Source organism: Spea bombifrons, chromosome 2, assembly GCF_027358695.1.
Source record: "Spea bombifrons isolate aSpeBom1 chromosome 2, aSpeBom1.2.pri, whole genome shotgun sequence".
NCBI lineage: Eukaryota > Metazoa > Chordata > Amphibia > Anura > Pelobatidae > Spea > Spea bombifrons.
In genome coordinates this window covers 78,750,662-78,766,153 of record NC_071088.1, presented here as the reverse complement: position 1 = coordinate 78,766,153, position 15,492 = coordinate 78,750,662, and the positions used below count along the sequence as shown (strand labels likewise).

At 40.1% G+C, this 15,492-nt stretch overlaps 1 protein-coding gene across 1 annotated transcript; it reads left to right on the top strand.

Annotated features, from left to right (window-relative positions):
- Positions 1 to 4,185: 4,185 nt before the first annotated feature.
- On the top strand, positions 4,186 to 14,865 carry VKORC1L1 (vitamin K epoxide reductase complex subunit 1 like 1). The gene is made up of 3 exons (XM_053454905.1): positions 4,186 to 4,459; positions 12,698 to 12,807; positions 14,221 to 14,865. The coding sequence occupies exons 1-3, from the start codon at positions 4,269 to 4,271 to the stop codon at positions 14,445 to 14,447; spliced, it is 528 nt and encodes a 175-aa protein (XP_053310880.1). The 5' UTR covers positions 4,186 to 4,268; the 3' UTR covers positions 14,448 to 14,865.
- The last annotated feature ends 627 nt before the right edge of the window (positions 14,866 to 15,492 follow it).

Sequence of the window (15,492 nt, the reverse complement as noted above, 5' to 3'; positions counted from 1 at the left end):
CCTCTCTCTCTCTCCTCCGCTTCAAAAAAAAAAAAAAAAAAAAAAAAAGCGCTTGGGGCGGCAAAGTGCCTCAGTCGGCTCCATTGTAGGGCCGGCCCTGTACCCATTCACTAAACCATACCTCGCTTTTACTTACTCCCTGTAGTTCAGGTATAGATCAAATAAACAACACATGCATGTATAGATCAACTGAATAAGACATACAAACCCTATATTTGCACGTATATATAAATAATGTATGGAAACATAGCATAGCAGATACAGATCAACAGAATGACTCACAAACCCAGCTTTGCAGGTATAAATCAACTGGAATTCCCATAAAAACTCAGCATTAAAGGTATAGATAGAAACCCCCTAAATTACAGGCATAGATCACAAGTTGCACACCCCGAAGGCCAGCCCTGGCATCCACACTGCCCACATAGAACCTGAACAGCACTCAGATTACTCAGTCCATAGTGAGCCAACTTTGTCCCCAAACAGCCTAGTGTGACCTGACTTTGTCCCCAAACAGCCCAGTGTGAGCCAACTTTGTCCCCAAACAGCCCAGCGTGAGCCATCTTCGTCCCATAAACACCCTGTGCCATCTTGGTCCCCAAGGCTCAAACACCCTGCTTGAGTCATCTTTGCCTTTCCCTAAATCACATCCATGATACACATATCCATTAATGCATTCTCACAAATAATTCAAGCAATTCATCCACACATTAATTGATTCTTTCACTCATTCACACAATTCATGCATACATTAATTCATTCTCTCACTCATTCACACAATTCATCCACACATGGATTAATTCATTCTCCTACTCATTCACACAATTCATCCACATATTCATTAATTCTCACTCTTTATTTTTATATTCTTACTACCCCCTTTTTTTACTTTCTATCCCACCTTCTCACACACCCACTTCTCACACTATCTACCCCTCTCTCCACCTTCTCACACTATCTAACCCCTCCCCCTTCTCACACTATCTAACCCCCTCTCCCCCTTCTCACGCTATCAACCCCCTCTCCCCCTTCTCACGCTATCTACCCCTCTCCCCCCTTCTCACATCCAGCTCCATCAGAAGCTGTCTCCTGTTGACCGCTGGGGGCAGCCTTCTCCAGTTTCTGCAGCGAGAATCCGCTTCTAGAGTGCTACACTACCTATGTCAATAGGGACGCAATCATACATTTGCATGACATACAGGGCTATAAATAGAATTCATATTTTAGAGCTTCTTGATCCAAGTAGAAATTCACTTCTCACACTATCTACCCCTCTCTCCATCTTCTCACATTATCTAACCCCTCCCCCTTCTCACGCTATCTAACCCCCTCTACCCCCTTCTCACGCTATCTACCCCCTCTCCCCCCTTCTCACATCCAGCTCCATCAGAAGCTGTCTCCTGTTGACCGCTGGGGGCAGCCTTCTCCAGTTTCTGCAGCGAGAATCCGCTTCTAGAGTGCTACACTACCTATGTTAATAGGGACACAATCATACATTTGCATGACATACAGGGCTATAAATAGAATTCATATTTTAGAGCTTCTTGATCCAAGTAGAAATTCGAGTGCCTTTTGGAGTCAAGAAGGATTTTTTCCCCCTGATGGCAAAATTCAAAGTAGCTTAATTAGAGAAACTTGCTACTGCTGGCACTTTATAACAAATGGTGCAAACTCTCCTGACAACTCCCTCTTTATTGAATAGACCTAACTTATGCTAATGTATAAAGCATTGTGAAAAGAATTATGTATTTCATTCACATTTTGATTTTAAAAAAAACCATTTACTACTATAAATTATGGTGCACCTCTGGGTTGGTAGGTCACAAATACAATTTGTTGCTAATGACATGTGGGATAATTTATTTTACATGTGCATAGTGTTTCTTATCACATTATTGACTTATTTTATGTGAAATTGGCACCTTGCATTTGCTTCATGCTATAACCACACATACCCATCTGTTTTATCACTGTAACTTTTATACAGTGAGCGAATTCAAACATGCATGGGGAAGGCATAACATTATTCTGACAAGACCAAAGACTGATAAAGATCTGAATCGTTACATCAGGAAAAATAGGCAGACTAGACGGGCCAAATGGTTCTTATCTGCTGTCAAATTCTAGGATTCTATGTATTGTAGAAGTGGTGCTTCTGGGTGAAAGGCCACACTTTAGCAATCACTTAGAGATTGGTAAGGTTAATTGACACCTTAACTTGGCATTGCTACTTGGGACATCGGTCACATTATTAATCAACACATACGCAGAAAGGGGGAGTAATATATTCACTGCTGTAAGTGATAGCCTCTAGAGTTACTAGTTTAAAATCGGTGCCACTCTAGCATGTGCCCAACCAGCTTGTGTTCTACCACCTGAAACAGCTTTGGTGCCACTTTGATGCTGGCAGTTATTATTGCTCTTTCAAAACAATGTTACAGTAGGAAGCAGTTGGTATGAGTTATTGTGTGTTGAGCGACACCCAAACAATGTTGAATATTTCTATTGCAACATAATATTAAACAACGAGACAGCAGTTACATTACTTTGACACCCCAATCTGTTAGAAGAGCTGATGGATACAGAGCTGTGCAGTGAAAAGGGAAGAGAAATGAAAAGGGAGAATTCTAGCCCATTTTATGCTGTCCGAGAAAAAGATTTTCGTCAATTCACTGTCAATTACCAGGAAAACTATGTCGACCCAAGGTCAGGAGCTCACACCCAGTCTACTGAACGATCTTGGTTCAAGGGGAAAGCACCAATTTTATGGACGAAGAGAGGTGTAATTCACCTGGAAAATTCTTCAAATTAAGAATTATTAGTGTAGTTTTTGAAAAAAATGAATACAGTTGATCTTTATTAAATAAATATGTTCCAATTTTGGTGTTGTCAAAATGTGTGAAACAAATAAATACGTTGTTTCAATGACACAAGCATTGTATACATTTTAACAAATGAGATGGTAGAACACGCACTAAGCTGGCCGGTAGAGCACATGCTGAGCACATAGTGTCACCCTAATATCACTACATTGTTAGGTGTGTCACGTCTAATGGTTTTGTTGAAAATGTTGAATTGTGTATTATCAGGGCACCACCTATACTTGTGTATTATTTGGGCACCACCTATACTTGTGTATTATGTGAGCGCCACCTAGTGTATGATGCGGGTGCCGCCTATTATTAAAACAATAAATAAATTAATATTTCATTTTTAACAAAATTAATGTTACAAACAGGAAATTAGCTATTCAATTTCTTAACACGTTAATCACTGGAGACCAATAAGGTTTAATTGAATCACACATCGCATCAAAGAGATTTTCTGGTTTGATATGTTGTTGCCACATAAATTAACGGTAATTTAGATCCTGTAAGCCAATTTACAGTTCGTAGTCTAATTTTATTACGCTTATTGCATTGCCATACACCGCTGTCTTTAAAAAGAAAATAATTCGGTGCTTGTTTTCACAAAGTATTATCTGCATCTTCTTCTGGGTTAATGCTAACCAACCATGATCACTTTTTTCCCCCTCAATATTCACTTTATACATGGACCATTTGGAGAAAATGTAAGGTTTACTAGACAGCTTAGCTGTAATTGAAAATTACTTGTTTTTAATAAAAAGTTTAAAAACAAAAATAGGCGGCGCCCGGAAAATTTTGATGTTACTTTATCACTATGGCAACCAAGGGAAAGGTCCAGTCAGCAGGAAACACTTTCTAGTTTTGTATTTCAGTGTAATTGATTCTGGAAAATTCTAGAATAAATTACGTTAGAAGTTTCTTTAAAAGAATTCCTCACAAAAGGTGCGTTTTCTTTTTTCCACCAGGCCCTAAAGTCCTGCCATGTATTTCATACAATTTTACACTAGTGGGTTTCAGCTAAATTTCAGTCAGCCTACGCAAAACAATGTCCCATAATAACTTCTGAGAAAATATATAGATTATTTAACTATGTATAGATAGATAGATATACAGTCTCTGGGAACACTTCCCTATCCCGACCACATCTCCTTGCATCAGTCCCTCCCGGCGCTCCCAGAGCAGCCACATCGTCCCTCAAAGCCCCGCCCTTGTCAGCGATGTCACGGAAGCGGCTTTTCCGATTGGCTCAGCTCATATCCGCAGGTCGCTCTCGCGTTCCCCGTTCGTCTTGTCTCCGCGAGCTCGTGAATATCTCGCCACTGCAGTTGGTGTGTGTGTATCTGCGCGCGCGCGTTGCGAGTGTCTCGCTGCCGCGCGAGATCACAGCAGGCCGGGGTTAAGATGGCGGCGCCCGTGTTGCGAGTGTCTGTGCCTCGGTGGGAGAGCGGGGCTCGGTATGCGGTGTGTGTGCTGGGTATCTTGCTGTCAATCTACGCGTTCCACGTGGAGAGGGAGAAGGAAAGGGATCCTGGGTATCAGGCCATGTGTGACCTCAATGATTGGGTGCGCTGCTCCGCCGTCCTGTCCTCCAGGTAACTGGGGTAGCGGTCCGTTTTCCAGTGGCGTGGCACATAGAGGCTCTGCGTGTAATGTGTACACTTTGCTAGTCCACGGTGGGGGGTATCGGAGCTGTTTATCTCTTCGTCTACTTTATCCATTATCTTTCGCTTAAGTCTCTAGCACTTAGCGGGTGTTGTAGTCTGCTGGGTAGAATGGTATATTAATGTGGATTGCTTACATGTTAATGCCCGGTCGTGAGTCAGTGTAACACGCCTTGTGGCTGTGGCAAGTACACGATGAGGGTGGGATGCCACTACCTTGTGCCTTGGCGTACGACCCGTGCACAGTACAGGGATTTAAAGGGATCGCTTTTTAGTATGATATTGGGCTCTATTCACTAAGGGGAGAGTTTCACCTCCCCATGCATTTTGAAGGCTCATCCTTTTGAGTTTCTTCTGTAGGGATAACTTGGCTGGCCCTGTATAATGCATAGTGAAAACAGTGAAGTCTATTCACTTTATAAACTATCCATTATACAGGGCCAGCTCAGCCCTTATTACACTGCCAGTGGTGCATCGTGAGTTGAGGGAGAATCCACAGCTCTGTTTAGTGTACAGACCCCGTTGTGCAGCAGTATACGCTCAGCAGATATAAGGTCAAAGGCTGGTGCCACCTGTACCTTGTCTGGATTGCTGTGCGGTGTGACAGTGCATGCAGGAAGGAGAATACGTCACACATAATTAGATCAGATCAGACGAATCAGCATTCCCAAACCGGGCAACTCCTTACTACAAGTGGGCTTATGTGAATATCAAGGAGACGGGATTAAGGCATAAACTGCCACACCCCCTTCTCTCTGGCAGATTCACACAGGGGGAGGTCTGCATTCATAACATATAGCTCCATTATGTTGTGGCGTTGCTATGCATTTTTGTTTAAGTAAACTGTAGTGATACTGTGTAGGGTTACCGAGCATGCGACCTATGCCATCTCGCCTCTCTTTGTATATGTACTATAGTTTGCGGCTTGACATGTGTTCTGATATCGGGAAGTCTATTGGTAAAAAAATAAGATTGCTGTGGTAGAAGAAAATATTAGACCATCACTGAGGCCATTGACAGTAACTGAATTTGCATTGGTTGCAGTCTAAACACAGGAGCTACAACTTTGATCACTCTCATCATTCTGGATGAGATAGGAGCTGTAGTCAACCGAAGGTCCTCAAACCATTATTTTTTTTACGAAGGATCGATCCCTTTAGCAGCAGCAAACTTTCTGTTAGCCATTCTGGCTTTTCACCCTTTATTTTTTGATGTCCGACTGATTGGAACCGAAAAGGTTAAAATCTATTGGCGCCCTGAATTCCTTACCTCTAATACACCCTCCTACCTTCACTTGTGTCGTCTTGCCGAATCCGGAAACACTCAGGCATCATTCATTCCTTCATTCAGGCAGTCATTCATTCATTCATTCCATTGTATACACAGTCAGCTGTCACCTACCTGATAACTTCAGCCTGTATTTATTAGAAGCGGTTTCTCAGCTATAAAGTTTTTCCAATCTTGGGACAGTCGCCATTTGTGAGTTGGCCTCCTCTGATTGGCCAAGGGGTACACGATTCCTGTACACCGCCACAATTATTACTTGCACCGACTTGGGTCCTGTGGAGGAGCCGTACAGTCCATACATGTGTGTGTATGAATGGGGATGTTCGAAGTCCAGAACATACAAGAATTACACATTGATCCTGTAAACACACCTAAGCTTTTCCTCTGTACAAGCCCAAGTTCAATGTAGTTTTTACAATTCTTTGGGTTGGTGGTATCGAGCATTTTAATAAATGAAACTTTGAGCTTGAAAATTGCATAATTTCAGCATAGTGTGTCAAGATATCTCCCTTAGATGTATATGTACCGTGTGTATGTATGTTTTTATATATATATATATATATCTATCTATATATATATATCACACGTATAATCTCTGAGTGTGTATGTATGTAAGGCTCCATGTTTGCTGTCACATCCATTATGCAGCGATATCTCCTAGTGTGTGGAAACACGTTTGAATTCCTGTGCATGTGTTTCAGACAGTTAACTTCTCACCATTCCTGGTCTGATTGATGACAAGCTGATAAAGTCTCCTGGATCCAAGGTGTGCCCCAGTGTCCTGCTCGTATGTTAACGTGGCAGACGACCGGCTGCTGTTTGGTTTATCAGCTGTGTGGATTTTCCTTCCCATGAGCTTGGCTGAGCCATATTCATGTCTAAGGAGACTTAACTTAAGGACTTAAGGTTACTTTACTGCTTGGTTTTCTTGTTTGTACAACTAATGTCCTTCTAGAGTTTCATATTCCGAGAGGTCTTTTAATTAAAAGTGTACTTAAAATATTATACTTCATTTATTTTTTTGATAAGGGCTTCTTTTATGATGCAGCCATTTGTAGGGTGCAATGTAGCGGCACAGGTTGCTGCAACAACTTTGCCGCAGCGCGCCCAATGCCACGGCTGAGGATAGGTGGAATCGTAGCTTTACACTCTGTTTTAAAGCATCTCTTGCTTTTAGTGGCCACGCTGACTGCTAATACAATGCAGATGGAGTCCAGGAAGTACGTTACGACTTCCCGCTTAGGTTTACTGTTTTGATGAAGGCAAGAAACGTTACATTAGGTGCCTTTGCGTATCAGGGATGAGCTAAATTCCAATACATTAAAAATAATGTCCATAACTGAAATAATTTTCATGTTCCGGGCGTGAGGGCCTAATAGTGGGTTTCTTTAGGGTAAAAGTAAGGTTTACGTGTTTTTCGTCTAAGTTTGCAGAATGTAACTCAAGTGTCTGTACAAATACACAATGCATTTTTCTAAATACTCTTCTGGCATGCGTAATATTTACTCTTTACCCAATAGTGCGGGGCTATTTATCCGTTTGGTAGACTCTTGGCTGATCTCCTGACATGGTATTTTGCCTCTCCATAGATCCCCCACCCTAGTTCTGTGAGTCACTTTTTTGCATTACTCTTGATACAGGAATTCCTATATAGGCAGCTGGCCACGTTTGAAGTACAGCGGGTCAAAGGTTTAGTCTCTGCCTATCCTACAGTAGATTTCTGTATACGTGTTAGGAAAGAGGCCCGTAAAACACTTATCACCACAGAGGTGGTGCAAATAAATCAGTCGCTGCACACTTCGTTAGTGCCAATTTTGTACCAAGTCCAGATTATGTAAAAATGTTATGTATTTTGTTCCAATCGCTTTCGTGTTTAGTGAAAGTGGCCTCTAGCTTTTCCTTGTTGGTGAGATTGAACAGCTCATGTTGCTAGCGGTTCCACTCACACAGCCACATTGTTTCCAAAAGTAGGGGAAATAAACTACGCATGCACATTTTTAATTCTTGCAAAAAGTTTGATCACCATTCACTGAAAAACATGCACTCTAGTCAGTACAGCTCACTGAGGAGAGTAGACGAGCCGACTGGTTCTCTGCCGTCGACGCCTACGTCAGAATGGAAGAATTAAAGGGACGCTCTCGCTATCATATGTACTTTAATGCATATAACCACATGGTCCCTTTACAATTTCATGTAATCCCTTTGGCAAATACATTTGCTCTTTTCCCCATCTCCCAGCTAAGTACCCCGTAGGAAATGCATGCGGCTGAATTCATGTCCCTGCAAGTAATGTATTCCAGTGCTGGCTGTGGTGAACGGTCCGTTTAAATCCCAGTGTGCATGTACAAAGTTCTTCCACTTATTGCAATGCGATCGTGTCTGCCAATTCAATGCTTTCTGCCCTCTTTTGCCCTGGTCTGCCTGTTTGGCATGGTAGTTCTTTACCCCGAGGGGGAACCCTTCTCTTTATTTTAACCCCTTAAAATAAATGGAAAATTAATTCAAGTGAGCAAAATGCCCCATTTATCTAAAGTGAGTGCAGCCTCAGTAAAAGTAGAGTGAGAAAAAAAATGAAAAATCCAGCAGGTAGGCTGAATTGCTGGGATGGAAATTCCAAGTGTAGGGTACTGCCTTGCAGTCACCACAATTAACCCTCCCAGTGCCGGCAGTCTCGCACAAGTCTTCCTTTATGAATGGATGCCTCACATTCTTAATAAATGCGGGGATCCTTTCATGAATGTTGAGTGCTGCTGATCAGTCGGCAAAAAACTTTGCCAGCTGATCTTTTTTTTAGCTGGCTGGCTGGCACACCATAAAAACTGTCTGATCCATGCTGTCATGCATGCAATCAGAAATAATGGCGCAGCCAGCCACTTCCCCTGCAAATAAAATAAATACAATTTTAAACACAAAAATACAACAATAAACCCGCTGCCAAAAGTAATTATCATTTAACCCTTTATTTTCTGTGTACCTACATTGGCCTATTCTGTGTGCTGTTGTGTATTGTGCCCTGTAGATTAAAAAAATATACAAAAACCTATCCATGTGGGTATTTATAAAAGCTGGAGATGCAGCTGAATACACTTTAGTGAGTTTTTCTGCAGTTACATGTAAATCCTTGGAAACCGTGCTAAGAGACATGGCGAGGTTGGTGGGGGGGAAAAAAAGCAAGGAAATTCAGTGTAACGGCTCCCTTTGCTGGGGACCAGCTTGTTGCATGATAAGTGTCCGAATGTTCTTAGTGAAATACCCTGGGTTATCTTCTCTCCAAAAATACATTTGTGGGGGATTTTGAGCTGGTAAGCTGCCAAACTGCTAGACATAAGCAAGTGGAAAAGGGAATGTTCCATTCTGTGCCTCGTAACTTCCAAAAAACCTTAAAATTAATTGTAGCATTTTAGTCAACTGAACTGGCTTGGGAACAATTTTCATAGTAAAATAAAATAAAACTATTTTCACTCTCTGAATGTATTCTTCATATTAAAGGTTGGACTATGCGTCTAAAAATCAAAGAAAGCTCTATCTTTTCATGAAAAAACAATATATATTTTTGTGTTGGCGCGTGAATAATTAAAAAGGAGGTTCATGGTTAAGGGAAAAAAATGCTGAAAAGGTCTTGGGGTTACCTTTCTCTTGTATCTTCTCCTTGGCTCTGTTATTATTGCACTTGGTGTTTTGGGGTTTTGTTTGGTACGTAATATAGTTAGGAATGGAAGGTAGGTATTTGCAGCCAGTACTGGTTATCTATAGGCCGTATATGTTGTGTCTTGAGTCTGGTATTTTTATCTCCTAATGGAACAAAGATTTATTTTTTAAATTGTAGTCCAAGCGATGATCTCTTCCCCGTGGGAGCAATAATAGAAAACCACAGATGTGTGAGAAGCTTTAAAGTACGCATTATTTTCTAGACCAGATGCTTAAAGGTTTCATTCTATAAACAAATCTTATTTTGTAACATTTAAAGGCCAAGTGAGTTTGTGATCCTCTGTAAACTCAAGTATGGTAAGCCTGGGAAACGGCTTGACCATCCATTCCCTCTGTATGATTGCTGTGTAGTATTAAGTGTGTTCACATTGCACGCGACATGTCCAGCTTTTGCCGTTTGTTGAAGCAGTGTGTGCCAAGGGTCTGAAGAAGGAATAAAACAAAACCTGCCCAAAGATCGTTAACAGCTGTAGATTCTAGTGGTGGCATATGGGTCAATTCACTAAAGGGAGAGTTGTGGTTTTAGGTTGTTGACTTAATTGTACATTATGAAGGGACAGCTGAATTATTTTAGTTCATTGCTGTTCATGCATAGTAAGCGCGTGAGCTGTAATGATAGAGCGGGGATGTTTTCTAGGATTCATGGGTCCAACCCTCCACATCAACAAAGTTGGACAGCAGTAACCCCATTCATCAAGCCTATAGAAACTGTATGGGGGAAAAAAATAAACATTAAATCAAGCCAGGTGGAAAAGGCAGGCTAGTGTATGAATACTAGACAGAGCATTGGTGACCTGTCAACAGAAGGAGAAGACTGTTGATCACTATACAGTATATAGCCTCTTGATGTTCTAAACATGGTGGATGCAATGTAAGGAACTATCCTTAATCTAAGACAAGACCAAGGACTGAAGACGAGACTTGACGGCAGATAAGAATCATTTGATCCGTCAAATTCTTGATTTTGCCCCACTAAATGCTGAAGGACACTTATTCGTATGTTTTATTTTCGTTACCAGAATTTCCCTTTAGTGTAGAATGGCACTGTCACTCCCTTATAGGAATAGCACTATGGGTTCTGCTGGCGTAATATATCTAAATGAACATACTCTCGCTCGCCTTTATTAATGTGATAAATCCTATAACCGTGGTAGGATTATGGCTGTCGATTATAGGTTTTGAAAAGGGACTTTGAAGCTTATTGGAGATATTTTAACTTTCGTGGAAGTGCCTAACCCTGTGTTTATCTGAGGTGTGGCATTGTGGTGAACTTTCTAATACTGAAGATTGCATGGAATGCATATGAATATTTATTTTTTTACATAATAAGCTTTTTTTTTTTTTTTTTATAGTAAAGATTCTCAATAGTAAAAGGCTGGTTGAAGCATCAAAGCACAGATTCTCTTTGGTGGTGGTGGTTTTACTTGTTGAATTGATTTGGCTTTACCTGAGAGGAATATGCTTTAGTAGTCTACAAGCCTCTGCATAACAAATCAGCACGTTCTAGAAAGCTTTTCACATAACTAGTTCCATGAGAAAAGAAACAGAAGTGAGAGGCTTGGCCTAACTCCTTCATCAAGGCCAGATTAAAGAGCTTCAGGCCCTGGTGCAATTATACAGAAGGCTTTTCTCTAGATTTCCTGCAGTATCATTTGCAGACATTTTCATTTTATTTTCTCCATATTATGTCCCCTACTTTCCTCCTGTTTGTTGCCTGTAGCTCCAGGCTGTCAACAGATGAACTGATCTCTTGCATATAGACAAGTATCTGCCTATTCAATATAGTGAAAAGGTACTACTGTATTACATCCTAGTGGTCCCCGTGCCCTCTTAACTTGTTACTCTTACATGTGTTATAATTATTACTGGTAGTATGGATGGAAAATGTTAGCGTCATACATGTGGTTTCATAGTATCTGAAATACTTTCACAGATATGTCTGGATTTACGGCTGGATAGCAGTGTCTAGTAGGTGTCCACCTTGCGAGCCTGTCCAAAAAGTTTTAATTATCCAGGAGAACCGTTGTAGAAGAGGTAGATGTTCCTTTAAGGCTAGCGACACATTTGATAGATAGGTGTGAGCGACACATTTGCAGAAACAGAAGACAGACATAATGTATTGGTATGTTAGAAATATTATGGCAGCTGACCTCAAGTTGTCCTGGCATTTCTGCGCATTGTCTTTGGAAGTCTTTAATACTCTGTAGTATGGGTAGTGGTTCCACTTGGAATGCTTTCATGACTCGAGCAAGGGTTTTCTTTTAGCCATAATGTTTATTTTCCTGGCTATCTTTCTTGGCATTATGTTTCTACCCAACCCAATGCACTTTGCTTTTTCTGCCTGTAGTGAACAGATCAGGAGTTAACTATGTATAGGACTGAGAGAAGGCGAGAGTTTGTTATCCAGAAATTATATTCTGGATTAAAACCCTAAAAGTGTAGGCCGGTAGAAAATTTTAGGCAAGGTGTTTCTTTTATTAATATTACAAATCTGCTATGGCCACAAAATTATTAGGTTAGGGTTACTGCCAGCTTTTGGTGCCGTTGGGTTAATCAACCTGTGGTATATTTTGATGCGAGCTATGCGTGACAGAGGTCCGAACTTTCCAGTGGTTGCACACAATGTGGCCAGTTATCTAGTTTGCTGACTTGTGATATTGGGAAATCCATAGTACTGTTGTAGTCTTTAATTTGAGCCAGTGTTTGATTACATGATCAGTGGTGAGAAAAGCTGGATCATGGAAGTACTTCTCAAGTATGACCCCCAAAGTTTGAAGAATGTTCTTGAAAGTACCTGTAAAGTACTTTCATGTGCATTCATTGTTGAGAGGGCTCCCAAGGCACTGTTCTGTCCCTATCTACACCCTATAAAGCAAGATTGCAGTGGTAGTTCAGCCAAAACATTTTCCTGCGAGAACTAATCAAATACGTTATATGCGTAATGAGAAATGGGATGAACTGAATAAATTCTTATTCTTTCCTATAATAAAACCATTTAAAAAAAATAAAAAAATATATATATATTTCAATATTACACACTTGCTATTTTCATACCAAATGATGTGTGTTGATTTTTTAAGTCATCAAAACTTGTTTTGGCAAAACACATTATCTGTGCTCTAAAAATAAATTCTTGATTCAATACATATACTTACATTATTTTCCATTGTGCAGATGGGGTCGTGGATTTGGCATGTTTGGTACTATCTTTGGAGACGAGAGTCTATTAAATCAGCCAAACAGTGTCTTCGGGCTTGTATTCTTTTTTCTACAGATGCTGCTTGGTATGTATTGTGGCTTCTCTTGTATTGTTATGCATTCTTATCACAGTTTTTATCTACACCCTGCGCTAGCCAAGTGGCCAGAAAGTTCATAAAATGCAGTGTATATGTCTGTGTGTGTGTGCATATGTGTATATATATATGTATGTATGTGTATATATATATGTATATGTATGTATATATATCATGTTTGCTCAATTTAAACGACCCCCCAAAATTTGAATATTAATTAATATTGAATATTAAAAAAGAAAAAGCCTGAATATAAGACTACCCTATACGAAAAAGGTTTTACTAGTAAATATTTGCATGTAAATTATTTTTTTCATATTTAAAAAAAAAAAAAAAAATTGATTATAAATTTTTTTTTTTATTTACCAACCTGCCCCCAGATATGCCTTATATGCCACTCTGCCTCCGGATATATCTTATACACCCATATATGCCACTCTGTCTCCCTGATAAGCCACTCTGCCCCAGATATGCCTTTTAACCCCCTATTTGCCACTCTGTCTCCCTGATATGCCTTATAACCCCCTATATGCCTCTCTGCCTCCAGAAAACCATTGACAACCCCCCCCCCCGACTTACCAGTGCATCCCTTTACCTGTCACCCGTGCTTCAGACTCCCTGGTGTCTAGTGGGGCAGCTGGTAGAGGTCTGTACAATGTAGATCTCAGCTGCTGGTGGACAGTACTTCCGCCGGGGCGTCTATAACTGAGCGCCGGCAGCACCTTCCTGTGCTCCACCATAGAAGTCTCAGCTCAAGTGCCTGCAGCAGCAGGGGTTGTCTGTGCGCATCCCGCAAACGTTCACCAGGATGTTATGAAAAAAACCTTGTCTTATAATTGAGCAAATATATATATTTCTTGAACTATGCATTATGCAGGGAAAGTTCAGGCCTTCTTGCAGGATACATTTCCCAACTGTTGTACATGATAATGGATTTGGAGTTCAATTATTTTACCCATATTTTACATTCACTGTCTATTGAGTATCTAGTGTTCTTGAATCTGATACACCATTGCTGGTGCTTTCCGTGGCCTCTTTTTATTGTTTCTGTAAATCCCATAAAGTGGATCATCTTTTACATTTTACAGACTAATACAATTGCAAGCTTTTTGCCCATTACTCAATAGCGTTAGCAGTTCTGAATTTAAAAAAAAAAATGTTTTAACCTCTGTGCCTCTTGGTCCTGGCAACGACTAAGCAGAAGACCAATATAACGTTGGTATACCGATAAACCAGTAGCCAGGGAAAACGAGCAATGAGCACATTTCTCTATTAAATACCTGATAGTACCCCATGTGGCTGAATATTTTTTTGGCATTTATATATTTTTGCTCTCTGTTTCTCCGTGTATTGATCTGAGCTGCTGCAAGACCTAGTTGTAACCCTCTTTCTGCTCTCTTCCAGGAATGACTGTGAGTGCCGTGGCAGCGTTAGTGTTAATGACCTCTTCCATAGTGTCAGTGGTGGGGTCACTTTACCTTGCGTACATCTTGTACTTTGTGCTGAAGGACTTCTGTATTATCTGTGTTGCCACCTATTTGCTGAACTTCATTCTCCTTCTCATCAACTACAAACGACTAGTTTACTTGAATGAGGCCTGGAAACAGCAACTGCTGGATAAAGAAGAATGAGCCTCTTGACCTCTGACTTGCACCTGAAGGACACTGCTTCTTTAATGTTTATTTTGCAGTACATTTTTATCGGTTGGGGGACAGTATCCAAGATAAAGAACAATCTCACCAGATTTTTTTTTATTCTAACTGAACGGGCCCTGGATATTTGTGTATATTTGCTCTGGTACCTACAAATTGAAATGGATGGATGAAGGCGTAAGGATCTTGGTTATGAGTGGCAAGCTTTAACTGTACTCAAATTTGGTTGAAAGGCACATTATTTCCATTACCTTGATTTCCACTCTGTGTACCACCATGTACCCAGTATGTTTGTCTGTCAAACCTATTTAATGCGGGTATTTTTTCTTTCTTTTTCTTTGCGAGAGCTTATTGCGTGGCTAAAGTATATAGATGTTGCCATATTTCTTTCGGTGAATGCATGGCTGCAGCCAAATACTAATATATATATATATATATATATATATATATATATATATATATATATATATATATATATATTATATATATATATATATATATATTATATATATATTATATATATATATATATATATATATATATATATATATATATATTGAGCATGGTTACCCTTTGGCACACTTCAGTTCTAATTCTGCTTTTTCTGCCATCTCGTGGAAGGTGTCTGCCATCTAAAGTAGTCTAGTTATATTAAGTTCTGCTGAATTTGACCATCATTGGCATAGTCATCTGATATCTGCACTTAGATGAAGCTCCCTACATTCTTCTCGCTGTGATCTGTGTTTAATATCCCGTTGGGGATAATTAATGAAAAGCTGGACCAAAAACAGTCCTGATCGTTCTAATGTGTTTTGCTTTTTATTTATTTTTTCTTTATACTTGGAAGCAAAGTTGCTCTACAGGAAGTGCATGTTATTTACTATTGGTGTAGTAACCACTAAAAGTGTGTCCAGATTAACTTGGTGCACACATGAACAACTCTTCGTTTCTCCATATCCATGCGTTTTATTTTAAATTTTTTTTGTTTGGCACACGAGTATGTAGCTACTTTTAAACTTATAGA